The 20,965-nt window shown below is 33.9% G+C and overlaps 1 protein-coding gene across 1 annotated transcript; it reads left to right on the top strand.

The window, feature by feature from the left end:
• The first annotated feature begins 18,670 nt into the window (after window positions 1-18,670).
• LOC131076152 (protein DMR6-LIKE OXYGENASE 2-like) lies at window positions 18,671-19,354 on the top strand. Its single transcript, XM_058013214.1, has 2 exons — window positions 18,671-18,835; window positions 19,103-19,354. Exons 1-2 carry the CDS (start codon window positions 18,671-18,673, stop codon window positions 19,352-19,354), a joined length of 417 nt encoding a protein of 138 aa, XP_057869197.1.
• Window positions 19,355-20,965: the final 1,611 nt, after the last annotated feature.

The raw sequence follows: 20,965 nt of genomic DNA, 5'->3' as shown, positions 1-20,965 counted from the left end.
CTAAAAGAGCAATTGGAATGGAACCTTATGAACTGGTGTATGGGATTGGTGCAAAGATTTCTTTACCTCTAGAATTGGCAGCAACAAAGCTTCAAACTGTAATTGAGGACTCCTTCCAAAATGCTCTAGAAAAGAGAGTCATGTATTTGACGAAGTTAGAAGAGGAAAGGGAGATGATAGTGGACAAAATTACAGAACATCATAACAAAGTGAAGAAAATATTCAATATGAAGGCTTGACCAAGGGGGTTCCTCAAAGTGGATGAAGTACTGTTGTGGGACAAGAGAAGAGAACCAAAGGGTGCCCATGGAAAATTTGATTCATTGTGGAGAGGTTTGTTAAAGATCCATGAAGTGGTGGGACCGAATGCATTCAAACTAAATTATTCTGATGGAACGGTTATGCCATATACCTATAATGGGCAAGACCTGAAGCTCTATAAACTTTGAAATCTATGACCAAGAGTTCCTGTACATAGTAGATTAGTTGTTTGTTTTTGTCTTTTTGGTGTGTGTCCTTTCGTCCTCTCTCTATTTTGATGTGCGAACCAGAGATTTAGAGTTCTTTTGACTTTTCACAAAATGCAATCCCCAATCAGAGCCAATGTTACCTTGTCATTCGTCCCTCATAACAAGAGTGAGTCACCTTGCCAAAGTTTTAGTTGAGTCCTTTTCTCCCTCTTTTTCTGAAATCATGTTAAAATTTTGTTGGTTCAATCTCTAATCCTCCTGTAAATCATTTCTAAATCCTTAGCATTATGCTTCAATAGTCTATTTGAACCTCAAGAACCCCTCGAACCATCCTGAAAAGAGTTCATAGTGTTCATTTAGGTACCGCAGGTTCTAAGTTGTGTTTAAGACATTTTCAGGCTAACGTTCACTCAAGTGTTTTGCAGCAGCTCTATTTCATGGTTGCGGATGATGTTTCATATACTCTTTCTCCAGACTGTGAACCATTTGAACCTAGTTCAAACAGTTTAGTGATGTTCAAAATGTTCGATGAAGTTCAAAGGACCAGCAGCAATCAACAAAGTTAATCTTTTCCAAAGGAAAATCTCCTTGGCGTAGCATATGCTTTGAACTACCTAAACCCTCATGAAGTCAGTTCAAATGGTTCATGAATGTTCAAATCAGGTGGGTCCCATAGGAAAGACTAAACAACGTGATGGTGCATTTATTGCTAAGTGTGATGAAGATCTAGCCATATCTCAGGTGGCGTCAACCGGTCGATTTTTGAAGGCAAGTAATCATTTTTGGTAATTGGCAGTTACACCGAAGAGTGCTATCATGCATTCAATACACACGTGTGATGTCAAATCCCTATGCTCGGCTCATTTGAGTTCATAGCCAAAATTAATGCACTGAATGAGCTTTTGGTGCTCCATTTGTTATAAGGTACGAAGTGATTTATTTTTTAAACCTGTTCTTCATTGCTGTGGAGTGTCTGTTCGAAGGTTTTTCTACTGGTAATCATTCAATTGGTTTCAGCCGTGAAGGTGAGTTTTGACTCCTATCTTCTTCAGTGCTTTTTAGTTGTTTTTCTCTCTCGTAATAAAATTACTTGGAGAGATAAGGGTTGTTGGTTATAAATTATGAAGTCCATTCGTCATTCTTTTCAAAAATATTTTCAGTCTTGCTTGCACAGAACCCATTGTCAGTGACACAAACCTGAAAGGGGAGAATTTGGAAGCCTTTAAGGAAAGGACATTTAAAGGTATTGATAGTTCTTTTGGTCTAGAAATTCTAAGTAGTGGCCTAATAGAGGTAGCAGCTTTCCCACCTGCTATTCCTTGCCCAGAATTAGTTAGGGAGTGCATTGTGTGATATGACCCTATTTATGAAACTATCAAGAGGGACAATGGTGAAACCCTCCTCACGATCAATAGGGAAGTCATTTCTTCTATTTTCAAATTGCCAAATTACAAGTTCTCAAATTTTTCCCTTGCCCAATCAATCATCGAGTTCAATGCAGACAAGAGTGGACACCGAAACAATATAGTGAAGCATTGGTTGATAGTTCCTCAGAAAGGTGGCTCTAGGTTACCTAAACACCCCAACAAAAATCACATGCTTCCCCATATTCATGATTTTATGTTGTTGTTACACCGATTTAGAGGTTCACTGAAGCCTACAGTCTTGATGACTGGATTTACTATTATGTGCAACTAGTGTTGGAGGGAAAGTAGTTCCTTGACTAGGTAGAGCTTATTGTTGACTCTAGGAGAAAATAGTTGAGCATGGCAAAGAAGTTCAAACAAAATTTATTCATGTCTTCTTATTTGATATATTTTTTGGCATGTACCAAAGAGTTAATGGGAATTCCTAGGCAACCTCCTGAAGGGGATGTTTCTATATATGACTTTTACCCCATGCTGCAAAGAGATAATGCATTACAAGATTTTAGGAGAGTGCATAATGCTTTCCTAGGGGACCTGTGCTATGAATTGAAGAACATAAATCAAAAAGAATGTCTGAAGATGCCCAGGCCTTGGTGAAAAGATATGGTAGCTTCTTTGTTCAATTTCCTTGTTTATGTTATATAAGGGTAGGTGGTTTCGAAGAAGAACCTTTCAGACTTCCTCATTTTTGTTCAGATTGCTTTGTCCTTGCTGAGATTTCGAGACATTTGTCTGCTGTAATTAAGAAATCTCAACCCAAAGATAAATGGGAAGATCATTTCCCTGTTCAATTAAGCACTTTATCTTGTAGTTCAATGTCACATGCGTTGAGCATAGGAGCTGACTTGAAGAATTTTAATTTCAAACTATATCAAGGAAGGAATGGCTTTGATAATAAAGGTTTTTCACAGAGCCTTGGTTTGATGGTGCACCTTTCTATCTCACACTTGGAAGACTTTTGGGAAGATTGTTGTGATGAACTTGAAGTGTTCAGGAGAGAAAATATGAGAATGGTTCTGGGACAGATAGTTTCACTGTAGGTGAAAATTGATGTAAGTGGGATCAAAGAAGATAATCTAGAGCTATTTGAACCTGGGTATCTAGATCAAATTGAACCTGAAATATTCTCTATTAATTGGGATGTGGAAGAAGAAGATGATATACAGCTCAGAACAAAAAGAGTCTTGGAGAGAACTGTAGATTGGGTTAATAAGAAAAGAGCAATGAAATTAGGCAAGATCAGTCCTGCATGAGATAATGTGGTTTCTCTACGTTCTACAAAAAGATTTTCTAACCCCACTTCTATGCCTGTTCATGCAGGTAAAAATAAGAAGTCATCTCACACCAAGCACGAGCCTAATCGTACTTTGAATTGTCTTGCTCCTCGATTTACAAGGTCACGGAGCATTGCGCAGAAGAAAACGGACCTGGTCAGAGACACAGAGGTGAAAGACAAGACCCTCGACTCTCAGATTTTTGAGGTCAAAGACCTTGATAGTGATATTGTCAACACCACAGATTCCCATGCAATCACTGTAGCCATGACACCGCCGCCTAAAGTAACTGGAAGAATAGCTAGTTCAAGCACAACTCCCAAATGGTTAACTACTACAGTAAGTAAGAAATGGATCTCGATCCCAGTGGCTATCCCAATTCAAGACATGGTGGTCAAATACATGGAAAAAGGGTCCTAAATAGAAGAAGTTCAAAATGACCACTAGGTTGGATGTTGATGAAAAGACTGGGAGATGGCTTGCTGAAATTGCTTCCTATAAACCCAAGGATGAAAGTAAAAAAATAAATGCAGAAGATTTTGAAGTCACCAAAGTAGATCTGGGAAACATGAGCAGGGACTTTGATAACCACCTTTTCAATGTGACGGCTAAGAAAATTCTCACCAGGTTAGAGAAAGATGGACAAGAGAAAAAGGAACTGAAATGACACATCAAAGTTTTAGACCAATTCATTGATAGCCTAGGCTGTTTTGGAGCACTCCTTATATCACAAGCTTCAGAAAACTTGGATCCCACCTCACCGAAGAACAAGAAATTGATGAATCAAGTTCAGCGAGCTAAGAGCATCGCAGGGGCCATAGAAAAATAGATTGAAGGGATGATCAAGGATGGCGAAAAATATATTACAGATTCCAGGAAGCTATGCGATGAAATTCAAAACCTCATTGCAGAGATCTGAAAATGTATTACCCATGTTCACCAAGATAGAAAAATATGGAGCCACTAAGTTTTTAACAGAAAACTCAATAAAATTGGTAACTGATGAGTGCCAGCTCTTTGTGTTGAAAAAAATCGTAGCGTGGCGGGTAATTACATTCAAGGTTGTAATCTCTAATGTCAAAGCCTCTATTTACGAGCTCTAGGAACTTCAATATAGCTTGGTCAATGATAATAAAGTGGTTAACCCGGATCATGATTGGCAACTAGGACTTTATGGGCTGAATACACAAGACACGGTAAAGGCATTTAAATTGCACATGGAGAAAATTAGGGTCAAAGGAAAATTTACTTCTGAAGATATAACACAGATTGCCTGAATTGAATTCATGACGTTCATTGGCAATGATCAGTTACCTAAACATGCCGAGAAAATGGTAAAACACAGGTGGGAAAAGGAAGCTGCAAAGGCAAAAACTAATGCCATGAAGAATCCGAGTCAGTAAATGATTTAGGAGCTTACAACCACCCATGATGACTGGAAAAGTGGAAGAGGAGATGACGCTTGAGATGAAGCATTATTTGATGCTTAGGCTTTGTTTTTATTTTTAAATGCTTTTCAAAAACCTTGCAATTACTTCGGGACTTCTGTCCCCTAAATACTCTGTTAGTTTTATAATTATTTTAGAGGAGGTCGGGTTTTCAGGGAGACCTCCTCTATTCTTCAAAAAGACTACTATAAGTTAGATGAAAAATATTTAGAAGGGGTTGGAACAGTAGACTTAGAAATTAGAAAAAAAAAAATTGTCTAAGGGAAGTGATCAGTTTTTCAGAATCTGAAATTGGAAGGAACTTATGTGTGTATCTTTATGTCTTTGTTGCATGGAATATACATATAAAGATCATATACATTTTGAGGTTTTAAATCTTCAAGTTTGAATCCATGGAGTAATTTTTTTTTGCAAATATTAATCCAGTCAAAGTGTCTATGATTATCTTTCTGATGGTGAATGCTATTATTAATCTAGAGCTTCTTTTTGTGTTGTTGAGAATGATATTTGGTTGAAAAGAGACTTTGTTCTCTTGTTTATTTTTATGAAGTGCTGAAATCAGTGTTATTGAACTTTGCTTTGATTACTTCTAATTTTCGTGGTGAAGCATCTTGAAGAATGTTTTTTTTTGTTTTTTCTGAAATATTTGCATATTACCGACCTCTCATCTAAGAATGAAGTAGGCAGCCTTACGTGCTTTCAGGTTAAAAGCATATTAGTCTTATTTAGTTAGATTAATCTCTGAATAACTAATGGAGGGAGCTGTACCTATCTAAAATTCAGAGGGAAGTGATCTATGTCACACTTACCCAATTGTTTAGTTGAACTTTCATTTTTCAAAGAGGGTAACAGAGCTTTGAATTAATTCAATTAAAAGAAAGACAAAATCTATTCACTAACACTATATTGCCATGTTCTTCCATCTGTCATTCGCGTAGACCCACTACGGAACATGAGGCAGGTCTTCCCAACCCACATCTGCCCATGAACCCAAATGCCTTCTATCAGCCATTTCCTGTAATTACTTTGACAAGATTTTTTATTTTTGATGTCTGGATAGACAAACATTTTCCAAGTTTTGGATAGACAATGGTGGCTAGGCACGAAGATGCGTCTAAGTTGATGGCAGTTGCGGCAGTCGTTGAGATGAATAGGTGGCTGAGAAGGCGGCGGCTACTAGTTTCTGCTAATTTTCGCGAACAAGAGGCAATTCACACAAAGCTCTGCTATATTTATTATCCGCAATGTCTTCGCTACCTGGTTGCTTTAAACAAAGGCTCGAGTTCCTCCTTTATAGAAAATTCTAGGGTTAGGGCTTCATATTACACCGAAGAAGGACAACTTGTTTTTTTTGCAGATCGCCGGTTCATAGGAGTATCACGGTTCATAGGAGTATCACGAATTCAATGTTGGACCTGATCTGGCGCTGAGAATGAGATTGTCAACGCTTCTAAGTCTGAAATCTGAAATATTCCTCTTTCACTTTCTTATGAGCACACAAAATTTAACTTTCATGTTAGGATGTTATATAAAAAAGGCAAGTAATATAAGCTCATGCCCCATATTAGGCGGCAAAAACTACTTGGTGAAGGTTCTCACTAGACTGGTGTGCTTGTGGGCTATTTGTGCTCATTGATTTTGTGTGATCTAGACCTCCATGAAAATAAAAATAAACTCTAATTCATTCTAAACATCTAACTTTTAAAATAAAGATCATTAAAAAATATTCTTCAACATAAAAAATTTATACATTTCCATTAACTTAACAACAAAATAGTTCATATATTATGTGATTACTAAATGAATCTTTCACTTTATAAAAAAATATTAATTTAACTCGAAAACATAGTAAAAAGATTTTCATATAATAAACGCCCAAAAATATACATCAACAATACCCATTTTTTATGAACATATTAAGGATCCTATGTTAACAAATTTCAAGAAACCAATAATATATACATCAATTTTGTAGTCAAAACTCATTTAAATATTAAAATGCCATCATTTGCTAACAAATTGTCAAAGCGCAGTAGTGTATTGACATAACACAAAGTATATTTTTCTGAGAATTAAATATTACAATTTCAAATATTTCTTTTGGTGTTTTTTCAGTTCACCTTAATCTGTTTAGGGTTTATTGAGTAGAATATTATTGCAGGTGGTGAATCTTGGCATTGCTCCATCCTCAATGAATGAAATGATGGAGGCAGCTCGAGAATTCTTCGAGTTACCAGAGGAATGGAAAATGAAGTACTTTACATTGGACACAATGTCAAATTTTCGCTACGCATGGAGCTTCAACTTGCAGAAGGATAAAGTAATAAGCTGGAGAAATTTCAGTCGTTACTCCTGTCTTCCGCTAGACGATGCCATATCTCTGTGGCCCAGCTCTCCACCTGCATTTAGGTAATATATCCATGCATGACCTTCAATTATTAACACATGGCACAAGACAATTATGATGAACTCTCATTGTAGTTTGCATTCAAAGAGATGTAAAATGTAATAGTGAAAATTTCATACCTTTCAATTTTTATTTCATTCATACAATGACAATCACATAAACCGTACAATTTTCATTCATAACTAGTTCATTACTTAAGTTTTTATACTCATTCATAGGTATTTATTCTTATTTTCATATTCTTTCATTTTTTTTATCAGGTTAGGTTCATATTTGTATTGACCATCTAGGTCAAATTTACAATTACAGAAATTATCATTGAATTCATAGTATTTAAAGTCAAGTATAAGATCATCTTAACTCTCAAAACTAAATGTTATGTCTTTGATCAAAATATAGAATATTTTATTTGTGATCATTGTATTTGTATTCAAAAGGGCAGCCCTAGTTCATTTTGATAACACCTAAAATCATTTAACAAATAAAATTAAAAATACATTCTTTGACATAGTTAAAGCATTTATTACTATATTATCTACTTGTATCAACATCTAGGACATATAATGCATGTTTGCTTCTTGCCTTTAATCATTTTCTAAATTATTAATCTTGGAATCCTTAGAAAGTTTGACAAAAGCTAGGTACCACTCTTGTCATCTGCAAACTTCTAACAACACAACCAAGTGTTTATGAGGAAAAAAGCACAAAAAATGATAATAGACTAAAGGAAAACTTTCTAAGATTTCTAGAGATTAAATTCATAGATTTAGATCAAATCAAACACTTGCACTTATTAGATTTGTAAATGCATTGAAAGGTAGAGTATTCAATTAAATGAAATATTTTAATCTTTAATCAATTTTTGTCCTCATATAAATGTAATAACCTTTCAATATTGGATTGTCTCTTCAACTTCTGATGAGGACATAAATGTAGTGGTTGTTCACTTCTTTGAAAGCTTATAAATAAGCTCAATTTGAATCCAATAGACGGAGTTACAGGTATACAACTCTTAGGACTAGTTTGTCAAGCTGTGACATACATCTCCTCTGTCTAGTTAGCTAATTCAGCTCTCATGAAGTCCACAAGCATACAGCTCCATCACGAGTTTTCCTAGCTTGTATGGACTCGAGCATACATCTCCACCACGAGTTTGCCCAAATTGGATAGATTCAAGTGTTGACTATTCTATTTGTCCTTGATGACAAGGCTCTTCGGTGGTAGAATGTGGACTTTGGTTTCCACATCATCAGTTAACTTTCAACATGTTTTCGCACGTAACTCAATGGTTAAACCATGATTGAGTTTGACTTAAGTGTTGTTTTTCCTTATGCAGTGCTATGAGTTTATCGGATGTCAAAGCATATTGTTTTTTGGTTTGGGATATTTTCGGATCTCAAAGCTCATTATTCTTTTTGAATACCTCTTTTCAACTTCCCTGCTAAAAACTTATTGTGCTGCCGCTTGAACTTGGTTGAAATCTTTGTCATGAAGAAAGCGTTGAAGGTTGTGGGTTTCTACTATGTTGTTCCCCTATTTATGCTCTTCATTATGATACTAGTTTTGCCAAGGCTGAAGATGTTCTATGTTGAATCACTGCTCATGTTCCTCACGGGTAACTTGTCTTCCCTCTAGGCACAGGTATGCGTTTTTTATTTTGGATTCTTTTGCAAATATTAGCATTGATGCTGCACTGTTTCTTGCAAATTTATTCAAAGGAATTTATCTTAAACTAGCAAAGATTGGACAGGATTTTTCAGTTGGAAATTGGTTAATGAATTTATCATGGAAGCACTGTCAAAATTGTGTGCTTATTTTCTAAGAAAGCTTGTTCTAGAGCTCTTGGTTCTTCCAATACACTTATTCAAACTGGGATAACTGTTTTTCAGTTTCTTACGGTTGTATTTTTTCTCGTGGTTGTTTAACCACTCGAGAGTTGCTTGGCATTATGATATTTTTTCACGGCATACAGGTTAAAATAGTTATGAACCTATTTGAGATATGCATAACTGCATGTATGTACCCTTGTGAAAAACAAGTATATATAGATGCAATGTGTGCATAGTAAAAGGTGTGAGAGATTGTAAAAGAAAACATTATCAGTTGTATTGAGATCTGAGAGGATATATGGAAACATTGAATATCAGTTCTATTGTGTTGTAATAAAGGTTCATAAAATATAGTTGCGAATATATATTGTGAACCCACTAGAAAATCATTGGAAAGAATAGGGGTTGTAGCTCCTTGTAGTTGTAGCTGTAGAACATTGTAAGAGTCGAAGCTCTTTGTGAATCAATAAGAGGTACTTTTTGGAGTGGTTTTTCTCCCTATGATGAAATCCATTGGATTTCGAGGGTTTTCCACTCGGCACATATAATTTGTCCTTTTGTGAGTCTTTTTTAGATGCTCTGATATTTGTTCATTCAAAGTATCTTATTTGTGTCTTAGTAATCACAATTTTTACAGTTCATTTCAGTTTTATATGGTTTATATGTAAACTCATTCTTGAAGCTTGGCTGCAATTTGTGAACTTTTGAAATAAGTTTAAAGCTCGTTTAAAACTCTGTTCACCCCCCCCCTCTCAGAGTTTTGTCACTTCCAACAAGTGGTATCAGAGCATAGGGTCCCTCTGTTAGGTCTGCCTATAGGGATTGTTCCTGGACATTGGAAGTGAAAATGGCTCAAGCAGAAGGTGCTTCTCTTACTAGAGTGCCTCTGTTTGATGGAACTGATTATGTTTTTTGGAAAGTCATGATGGAAGCTTTTATAAATTCTTTAGATGTTCGTATGTGGGAAGTTTTTGTTACAAAATATACTGTGCCCAAAACCATACCTACTGACCCTGATGATAAAACCAAGTATGAACTTGATAAAAGAGCCAAGTCTGCTATTTTATGTGGTCTCACAAAAGATGTGTTTGTCAAAGTCATGTATTGTAATTCTGCCAATGATATATGGGTTAAGTTAGAAACTATTTATCAAGGTGATGAAAAAGTAAAAGAGTCAAAATTGATTACTTTGAAAACTCAATTTGATCATTTGAAAATGAATGAAGATGAAAACATAGCTGCTTATTTTTTGAGAATTGATGAAGTCGTGAATGCTAGAAAAGGCTTAGGAGAAAACATTGAGGAACATGATGTAGTTTCAAAAGTTTTTAGAACTGTTTTACCAAAATTTGAAACGAAAATCTCTGCTTTAGAAGAAAAGAAACATTTCTCAAATATGACTTTGCATAAATTACAAGGAATCCTAACTACTTATGAAATGAGAATTAGCAATAATGTTGCTTCTACTTCAAAAGAAACAGCCTTCAAGGCTGAAAAGAAAGATGATAGTGACTCTGATATCTCGGATGCTCTTGAAGCATTGTTAGTTAGGAAATTGAAGAAAAGATATCAAGGAAAATCAAAATGTTTTAACTGTGGACAGAATGGACACTTTGCTGCAAAGTGTCCCTATGCTGATCAAAATGAGGATGATGAAAAACTAGAAAAATTCTCTAAAAAGAAACCTTGGAATCAAAGTAAAAGATTCAAAAACTTTAAAAAGAAGAGTCTTTTGTCAAAGAAAGACACTGATGAAGAATTAGATGATTCAGTTGAAGAAGGAGAAACTTTATTCATGGCTGAAATTGTAAATGATCATAAAGCTAAAACTATTCAATCAGAATCTTCATCTGATTTAGATGAAGAAATAAATCTTGAAGAGGAGCTACTTTGCTCCTTACAAGAAATAAAGAGATTAAAGAAGTTGGTTTCTACTCAAGAAGAAAATTGCCAAATTCTACAAGTAGAATTGAATGCTGCAAATCAAACTATTGAGAGTCAGAAAGTTCTGTTAGATGAAAATGAGCAGAAAATAATTCAGTTATACAAACAGATTGAACAATTTGAGAAAAATGAGATATCAAAACAATATTTGAATCGGTCAGCAAACTTTGGTTTCTTTAAAGGGTATTGTTTTTGTTGTAATTCTTTTGGACATAAAGCTAACAACTGCAAGTTAGCCATAAAAGGTCCTATGTTTGGGCATAGACAATCATATGGTTTCAAAAGAATAACAAGATGCTTTAAATGTTTTCATTATGGGCATTTTGAGAATCAGTGCAAACTGAAATTGAAACCTCAACGAGTATGGAAACCCAAAAATATGAATATTGAAAAATCTTTGATTGTTGAAATAGCTTTATTCTCATATAAACCGGCAACATGGGTTTTGGATAGCGGTTGTTCTCATCACATGACTAGCAAAAAAAACAAATTTCAAACTTTAGAAGACTTTGATGGTGGCTTTGTCAGGTTTGGTGATAATTCAGGAGCTTATATTACAGGATGAGGATCTATTTATTTGAATAAAGATACTCCTATACATAATGTCTATTATGTTGAAGGTTTGAAGCATAACTTGTTAAGTGTGAGTCAAATTTATGATAGTGGGTATTCTATCTCATTTGATGCAAAAGGTTGTGAAATTAGAAACAAGAAGGATAGAATAATAGCAAATGGCGTAAGAACAGGTGGCAATCTTTATAATCTGATAGATTCAACAGTTCAAGAATCATCTTTGATTAATACTTGTCTTATGAGTCAAGTTGAAGAGAACTAGTTGTGGCACAAAAGGTAGGTCACATAAATTTTGATAACCTTGTAAGAATTAGCAAGAATAAGAAAGTCAGGGGTTTGCCTATAATCAATAAACCAACGAATATTTGTGATGAATGTGTAAAAGGAAAGCAATCAAAATCATCTTTTAAAACAAAGGAATATCTTTCTACTAGGCCACTAGAATTAGTTCATACTGATCTATGCGGACCAACCAAAACTCAATCCATAAATGGTGAAAAGTATTTTATGTTATTTGTTGATAACTATTCCGGAATGGTTTGGGTAACATTTTTGAAACATAAGTCTAAGGCTTTTGAACGTTTCAAGATATTTAGGAAAATGGTAGAAAGAGAAACTGATCTAAAATTGAAATGCTTAAGATCAGATCGAGGTGGAGAATTCACCTCTTAAGAATTCATTGAATATTGTGAAAGACGAGGCATAAAAAGATAGTACTCAACTGCTCGTACACCACAACAAAATGGTGTTGTGGAAAGAAAGAACAAAACAGTTAAAGAAATGGCTAGAACAATGCTAAATGAAGCTAGATTGCCAGATAAATTTTGGAAAGAAGCTATTCATACAGCTGTATATATTCTAAACAGGGCTCAAATAAGGGTCAGAACTGCCTATACTCCTTATGAGCTGTGGCATGGAAAAACTGCTAATGTTAAACATTTCAAAAAATTTGGCTATAAATGTTTTGTTAAAAAGGATAATGATGTTCTAGAAGGTTTCAGTTCAAAATCTGATGAAGGTATTTTCTTAGGTTATTCTACACATAGTAAAGCATTCAAATGTTTCAATAAAAGACTAAACAGAATTGTAGAGGCCATAAATGTTGTTTTTGATGAAGGTATCTTGTTAAGTAACAACCGTGATAAGACTAATGAAGGAATTCACATTCAAAGAATTGAACATAATTCTGGTGATCAAAAGTTTGATTGTGTTGACATAGAAACACCAGATTCAAATGAACAAGAAATATGTTCAAGTCCTAAAGGGAATACTAATTTGAGAACTCCTTCTAGAATCATTGCAAAGAGACATCCTGAGTCTCTAGTTATAGGAGATAAAGAAGCAGGTATTCTAACTAGAAGGAAAGCTAAAAATAATGAACAAGCACAATTTGCTGAATATTTCTACCTAATTTCAGAATTTGAACCTAAAATAGTGACTGAAGCCCTTAATGATTCTTGTTGGTTAAATGCTATGCAAGATGAAATAAACTAGATTGAAAAGAATAAAACATGGGAATTAGTGCCAAGACCTGATGACAAAAATATCATAGGTGGAAAATGGATTTTCCGCAACAAACTTGATGAAAATGGAAAGGTTGTAAGGAATAAAGCCATATTTGTCTGTAAAGGTTATGCTCAATAGGAGGGAATTGACTTTGCTGAGACATTTGCACCAGTGGCTAGAATGGAATCTATTAGAATATTTCTAGCTTATGCAAGTTTCAAAAAATTTATTGTCTATCAAATGGATGTCAAAACAGCATTCCTAAATGGTTATCTTGAGGAGGAGGTTTACATGGAACAACCAGAAGGCTTTGAGTCTTATGAAACACCAGACTATGTATATCACCTAAAATTGGCATTATATGGGTTAAAACAAGCTCCTAGAGCTTGGTATTCCAAGCTGGATAAACATCTTCTTGACAATGACTTTACTCGTGGTGGTGTACACAACACTTTATACACCAAAAGTGTTAGTGATGATATCTTAGCAATTGAGGTTTATGTGGATGATATCATATTTGGTTCTACTAATGATGACTTATCAAAACAGTTTTCAAACATTATGGAATCCGAATTTGAAATGTCTCTTTTGGGTGAACTAAAATTCTTTCTTGGTTTACAAATATTGCAACTTGAAAATGGCTTATTTCTATCACAAGCTAAGTATGCTAAAGAAATGTTGAAGAAGTTTGATATGACTGATTGTAAACCAGTCAGCACTCCTATGGAAACCAGTTGTAAGTTGGTTAAAAATGATGATTCTCGAGTAGTTAGTCAAACCAAATTCAGGTCCATGATAGGCAGTTTGCTCTATCTCACAGCCTCAAGGCTTGATCTAATGCAGGTTGTTTGTATGGTTTCTCGGTATCAATCTGCACCTAGGCAGTCACATGTTAATGCAGTTAAAAGGATATTTAAATATATCCAAGGGACACTTGATTATGGTCTATGGTATCCTCATAATATCAATTTCTCCTTGGTTGGTTATATAGATGCAGATTGGGGAGGTTGTTCTGATGACAAGAAAAGCACCAGTGGTGCTGCATTCTTTCTTGGCAAAAGGTTGGTTGCTTGGCATAGTAAAAAGAAAGCATGTGTTACATTATCCACATGTGAATCTGAATATGTTGCTACTACAGCATGTTGTACACAACTGATATGGATGGCATATCAGTTATCAAACTTGGGTATTCTGGTAACAAAGCCTATTTCCATTATGTGTGATAATACCAGTGCTATTCAGTTGAGCAAGAATCCAATTTTGCACTCTCGAACTAAGCACATTGCTATTCAGCTTCATTTTCTTCGAGACAAGGTGCTTGCAAATGACTTTCAATTGGTATATGTTCCTACTCAAGCTCAAGTGGCTGATATTTTCACAAAAGATTTGCCTCGAGACATTTTTGAACGCTTCCGTACACAGTTGGGCATTTTTTCTGATTCCTTGTTGCAATGATTTGTAACCTCTGGGGGAGTCAGTTTGGTAGGCTCCTGCTCCCTCCGAATCATCTTTTGTTTCACAGCAGCTGGATTTGTTTCTTGTCCTTGATGACAAAAAGGGGGAGTTTGTTACCGATTGATTATTGTTCTTGTTTGGTACAGAGGTGTTTGGTTTAGAGGTTTATGGTGTGTTTGTTCTTGTTTGGTACAGTTTGGTTCTGGTTCAGATTCTTGACAGTGATGTCTACAGTTTCGTTCAGTTCTATTGGTTCTTGGCTATACACAGTTCTATTGGTTATTGGCTATACACAGATATTTGAATAATATTGAAGGTGATTAACTTGTTTGGTTCCGATTCTTGACAGTGATGTCTTTATTATCAAGTTTTTTGCAGGGTGATTAACTTTTTGATCTTACAAAGATGTTTGATACTTGCTACAGTTGATTTATACTTGCTACAGTTGATTTGATGCTTGATTATTGTTACCAATTGATCCTCAAATGGCTATATTTTTTCCATCAAGGACAATGGGGGAGTTTGTTGACTATTCTATTTGTCCTTAATGACAAGGCTCTTCGGTGGCAGAATGTGGACTTTGGTTTCCACATCATCAATTAACTTTCAACATGTTTTCGCATGTAACTCAATGGTTAAACCATGATTGAGTTTGACTTAAGTGTTGTTTTTCCTTATGCAGCGCTATGAGTTTATCGGATGTCAAAGCATATTGTTTTTTGGTTTGGGATATTTTCGGATCTCAAAGCTCATTATTCTTTTTGAATACCTCTTTTCAACTTCCCTGCTAAAAACTTATTGTGTTGCTGCTTTCTAATGAACTTGGTTGAAATCTTTGTCATGAAGAAAGCATTGAAGGTTGTGGGTTTCTACTATGTTGTTCCCCTATTTATGCTCTTCATTATGATACTAGTTTTGCCAAGGCTGAAGATGTTCTATGTTGAATCACTGCTCATGTTCCTCATGGGTAACTTGTCTTCCCTCTAGGCACAGGTATGCGTTTTTTATTTTGGATTCTTTTGCAAATATTAGCATTGATGCTGCACTGTTTCTTGCAAATTTATTCAAAGGAATTTATCTTAAACTAGCAAAGATTCGACAGGATTTTTCAGTTGGAAATTGGTTAATGAATTTATCATGGAAGCACTATCAATATTGTTTGCTTATTTTCTAAGAAAGCTTGTTCTAGAGCTCTTGGTTCTTCCAATACACTTATTCAAACTGGGATAACTGTTTTTCAGTTTCTTACAATTGTATTTTTTCTCGTGGTTGTTTAACCACTCGAGAGTTGCTTGGCATTATGATATTTTTTCACGGCATACAGGTTAAAATAGTTATGAATCTGTTTGAGATATGCATAACTGCATGTATGTACCCTTGTGAAAAACAAGTATATATAGATGCAGTGTGTGCATAGTAAAAGGTGTGAGAGATTGTAAAAGAAAACATTATCAGTTGTATTGAGATCTGAGAGGATATATGGAAACATTGAATATCAGTTCTATTGTGTTGTAATAAAGGTTCATAAAATATAGTTGCGAATATATATTGTGAACCCACTAGAAAATCATTGGAAAGAATAGGGGTTGTAGCTCCTTGCAGTTGTAGCTGCAGAACATTGTAAGAGTCGAAGCTCTTTATGAATCAATAAGAGGTACTTTTTGGAGTGGTTTTTCTCCCTATGATGAAATCCATTGGATTTCGAGGGTTTTCCACTCGGCACATATAATTTGTTCTTTTGTGAGTCTATTTTAGATGCTCTGATATTTGTTCATTCAAAGTATTTTATTTGTGTCTTAGTAATCACAATTTTTACAGTTCATTTCAGTTTTATATGGTTTATATGTAAACTCATTCTTGAAGCTTGGCTACAATTTGTGAACTTTTGAAATAAGTTTAAATCTCGTTTAAAACTCTGCTCACCCCCCCTCTCAAAGTTTTCTCACTTCCAACATCAAGGGCATACAGCTCTTTCACGAGTTTGCCCAAAAATTGTATAGATTTTAGATATATATATATATATATATATATATATATATATATATATATATATATATATAGAATCTTTACCACTTCACTAATTCTCCTACACCTAAACAAATCTAATAACATCTACCATTATCTATCTACATGGATATTCCAGCTAAATGTATTATCTATCTACATGGATATTCCAGCTAAATGTTATTTTTACATTATTTAATTTCCATACACTGAATCCCATTCTATAATCATCTCTTTTATTTAAAAGAAATTCTTAATATTGTTATTTTATATGTTTACCCTGGATTGAAATAAAATGTATTTTCATTCCTATTTCAAAATCGTGAACGTGTTGCGCATCTTTTAACTTTCAATGCCACTGTACTTACAAATTAATCTTCTTTTGGTTTTTGTATCATATGATTTGATGTACAACTGCTAGTACATGACAAGATTTGTGGAAAAAGCAAGTGGACCATTCACATGTTTTACATATTTTTTCAACGTGTTAATGCACTACTCCAACGATTTTCATAATGAATGACTTTTCACATTAATTCTCCTTTTCTTCCATGCTTTAATTTTGGGGTTAGCTTTTCCATATGGTTTCATATTTTTATCACAATAAAGATTTTTTTAATTTTCTTGAGTACTGGCGTAAGAAAACGCAATAAATAGGCCAAAATGTTTATCAATATCCATTCACATTTTATGAAAATAATTATTGGTTTGATAAGCTGCATGGAAACTCGAAATCTGATTGCAATAATCTCATGTTAAGGTGAAAATGATTATGCCCCTGCTACTAATAGAGGCTAGAGACGAAATGATCCTATGTTCTGATTACTCCAACCTGGCATATGCCTAGTAGTTATTAGGTGTTCAACTAAATGCTTGATTGCATGCTCGAGATTATGATATATGGTGAGTAAAGTTATTTAATATTTCGTCTGGAAGAATATTTATAATCTTTGTGCTTGATTCTCTCACAAATAGTAGACCACCAAATTCTCTCATCTATAAGGTTTGAATGTGCCTTTAATTTGTTCAATTCATATGCTCTTTAATATGGATTTTTCATTTGTGATTAAATTTTTAATGATTTCAAACTTTTTTATCTAGTAATTATTGTTAGTTAGATAGTTTGATAGTGCATATCTATCACAAAAGGGATATAAGATGTTCATGTGTAAAGTAATCTATGATGTATTTCTTCTAAAACACTTTTAAATATTGTCATGTCCATCTTAAAATTTGATCTTGTGTATTTATGATTTTCAAATTTTTCTTTAACAACATATTTTGTGGGAAGAGATTTCTAAAAAATAATGTTTCAATAATAGATGAAAAGGTTTGGATCTAATATAAGATCCACTTCAATGTTGTCTAGGATCTCATAAATAGGTTATTTCTTTTTCATTCTACTAAAGCTACCCAGGGAAAAAACATCCTTAAATATGACTATTCATTTGTCCTTCCAATAAGTTCTTATTTGTTAATACGAGCACTCGAATTTTAACTTTCATGTTAGGGTGTAATATAAAAAAGCAAGCACTAAAGGTTTGTGCCTCATATCTGGTGGCCAAAACTACTCTGTGAAGGTCCTTGTTGGACTGGTGTGCTTGTGGGCGGACTGCCCTTGTTGGACTGTAGTTCTCACTGACTTTGTGCCCTTGCTAGGCTGTTGTGCTGGCACATCTAGACCTCCATCATAAAAAAGACAAACCCTAATTCATTCTAAACATCTAGCTTTAAAACAAAATTCGTTATAAATCATCCTACAACATAAAAAAATTACACATTTACATCAACTTATAACAAAATAGTTCATATATTACGTGATTACTAAATAAATCTTTCAATTTATAAAAAAATGTTAATTTAACTCAAAAACATAATGAAAAGATTTTCATATAATAAATGCCCAAAAATATTGATCAACAATACCCATTTTCTATGAGCATATTAAGAATCCTATGTTAACAAATTTCAAGAAAACAATAATATATACATCAATTTTGTAGTTAAATCTCATTTAAATATTGTAGTGTCTTCATTTGCTAACAACTTGTTAAAGCGCAGTAGTGAATTGACATAACACAAAGTATATTTTTTTTAAGAATTAAATATACAATTTCAAATATTTCTTTTGGTGTTTATTCAGTTCACCTTAATATTCAGACCACATGTTTGTCAGAGAAGTTGTAAATATCACGTTTCACTCCTCAACTACCTACGGATATACGATGAGCTGTGGCATGTGGCAACAATAAAATGATTAATCCATTCTATCAATGTTGGAGAGTGGCATTTATTATCTCTTCACTCTCCTCCTTTTCTTAATCGTGCAAGAGATGGAGAATGTGAATTTTCTGCAAGAGTTCATGGGAGTAAAAGCCATGGTAGAAAAAGGGTTGGATCGAGTTCCTCATGGTTTTATCAGGTCCCTTCAAGAGCGTCCAAAAGACTCTCAAGATGAAGAGCATGAGAATATACCCGTTATTGATCTGCAGGAACAAGTACATGATAGTCCTTCTGGCCTTCCTGCCAGTCTTGTCCAGGAAATTAGTCGAGCTTGTCATGAATGGGGTTGCTTTCAGCCATCGCCATCACCCTTTCCTCTCTTTTGTACTTCATTGTAAATTGCATCACCTCCTTGATCATAAACTCGGATTCATTGATAGTTTAACTTTAGCCGCACATTAGATTTGGGAAATATGAATCTGTTTTAGGGTTTAGATGGATATCTACCGAACATATGTTTATTGAGTAGAATATTATTGCAGGTGGTGAATCATGGCATTGCTCCATCCTCAATGAATGAAATGATGGAGGCAGCTCGTGAGTTCTTTGAGTTACCAGATGAACAGAAAATGAAGTACTTTACTTTGGATACAATGTCAAAGTTTCGCTATGCATCGAGCTTCAACTTGCAGAAGGATAAAATTCTTAGCTGGAGAGATTTCATTCTTTACTCCTGTCATCCGCTAGACGATGCCATATCTCAGTGGCCCAGCTCTCCACCTACATTTAGGTAATATACCCATGCATGACCTTCAATTATTAACACAGGGCACAAGACAATTATCATGAACTCTAATTGTAGTTTGCATTCAAAGAGAGGTGAAAATTTCATACCTTACATTTTTTCTTTTCAATTTCTATTTCATTAGATTTTTAGTTTACATACAATGAAAATCATATAAACCATACAATTATCATTGATAGCTAGGACGCAACTTAAGTTTTTATACTCACTCATAGGTATTATCCTTATCTTCATATTCTTTCATTTTTTTTATTGGATTAGATTCATAGTTGTACTGATGATCTAGGTCAAAATTTGCAATTACAAAAATTAACATTGAACTCATAGTAATTAAAGTCAAGTATAGGATCATCTTAACTCTCAAAACTAGTTGTTATGTCTTTGCTCAAAACATAGAATATTTTATTTGTGATCATTGTATTTATATTCAAAAGGGCAGCCCTAGTTCATTTTGGTAACCCTAAAATCATTTAACAAATAGCATTAAAAAATAAATTTGTTGACATAGTTAAAGCATCTATTACTATATTATCTACTTGTATCAATATCTAGGACATATAATGCATGTTTCCTTCTTGCCTTTAATCATTTTCCAAATTATTAATCTTGAAATCCTAAGAAAGTTTGACAAAAGCTAGGTACCATTCTTGTCATATGCAAACTTCTAACAACACAACCAAGTGTTTATGAAGAAACAAGCACAAAAAATGATAACAGATTAAAGGAAAACATTCTAAATTTTTTAAAGATTAAATTCATAGATTTAGATCAAATCAAACACTTGCACTTGCACTTGTTAGATTTGTAGATGCATTCAATCAATCTTAACCCACATTCATAAATGTAAACTTTATTTGCTCCAAAACATTTATATCTAAACTTTACCACTTTACTAATTCTCAACTTTACCACTTTACTAATTCTCCTGCACCTAAACAAATCTAATAACATCTACCATTATCTATCTACATGGATATTCCAACTAAATATTATTTTTCCATTATTTAATTTCCATACATTGAATCCCATTCTATAATCATAACTCTTTTATTTAAAAGAAAATTTTAATATTGTTATTTTATATGTTTACCCTGGATTGAAATAAAATACATTTTATTCCTCTTTCAAAATCGTGAACGTGTTCCACACCTTTTAACTTTCAATGCCACTGTACTTAGTAAATTATTAATCTTCTTGTGGTTTTTGTATCATATGATTTGATGTTAGTGAGTTACCTCCTCCAACTTCTATTATATGACAACATATTTTGTGGAAAAAGCAAGTGGACCATTCACATGTTTTACATATTTTTTCAACGGTTAATGCACTACTCCAACGATTTTCATAATGAATGACTTTTCACATTAATTCTCCTTTTCTTCCATGCTTTAATTGAACATATCTATCCACATCCTAATTCTCCTTGTCTTCCATGTTTTAATTTTAGGGTTAGCTTTTCCACATAGTTTCATATTTTTATCACAATAAACATTTTTTGAATTTTCTTGAGTACTGGCGTAAGAAAACGCAATAAATAGGCCAAAATGTTTACCAATATCCTTTCACATTTTATGAAAATAACTATTAGTTTGATAAATTA

The sequence above is a fragment of the Cryptomeria japonica genome, chromosome 10 (genome assembly GCF_030272615.1).
Source record: "Cryptomeria japonica chromosome 10, Sugi_1.0, whole genome shotgun sequence".
Lineage (NCBI taxonomy): Eukaryota > Viridiplantae > Streptophyta > Pinopsida > Cupressales > Cupressaceae > Cryptomeria > Cryptomeria japonica.
Note: the sequence above shows the minus strand (reverse complement) of the source record. Positions and strands in the feature narration are given on the sequence as shown.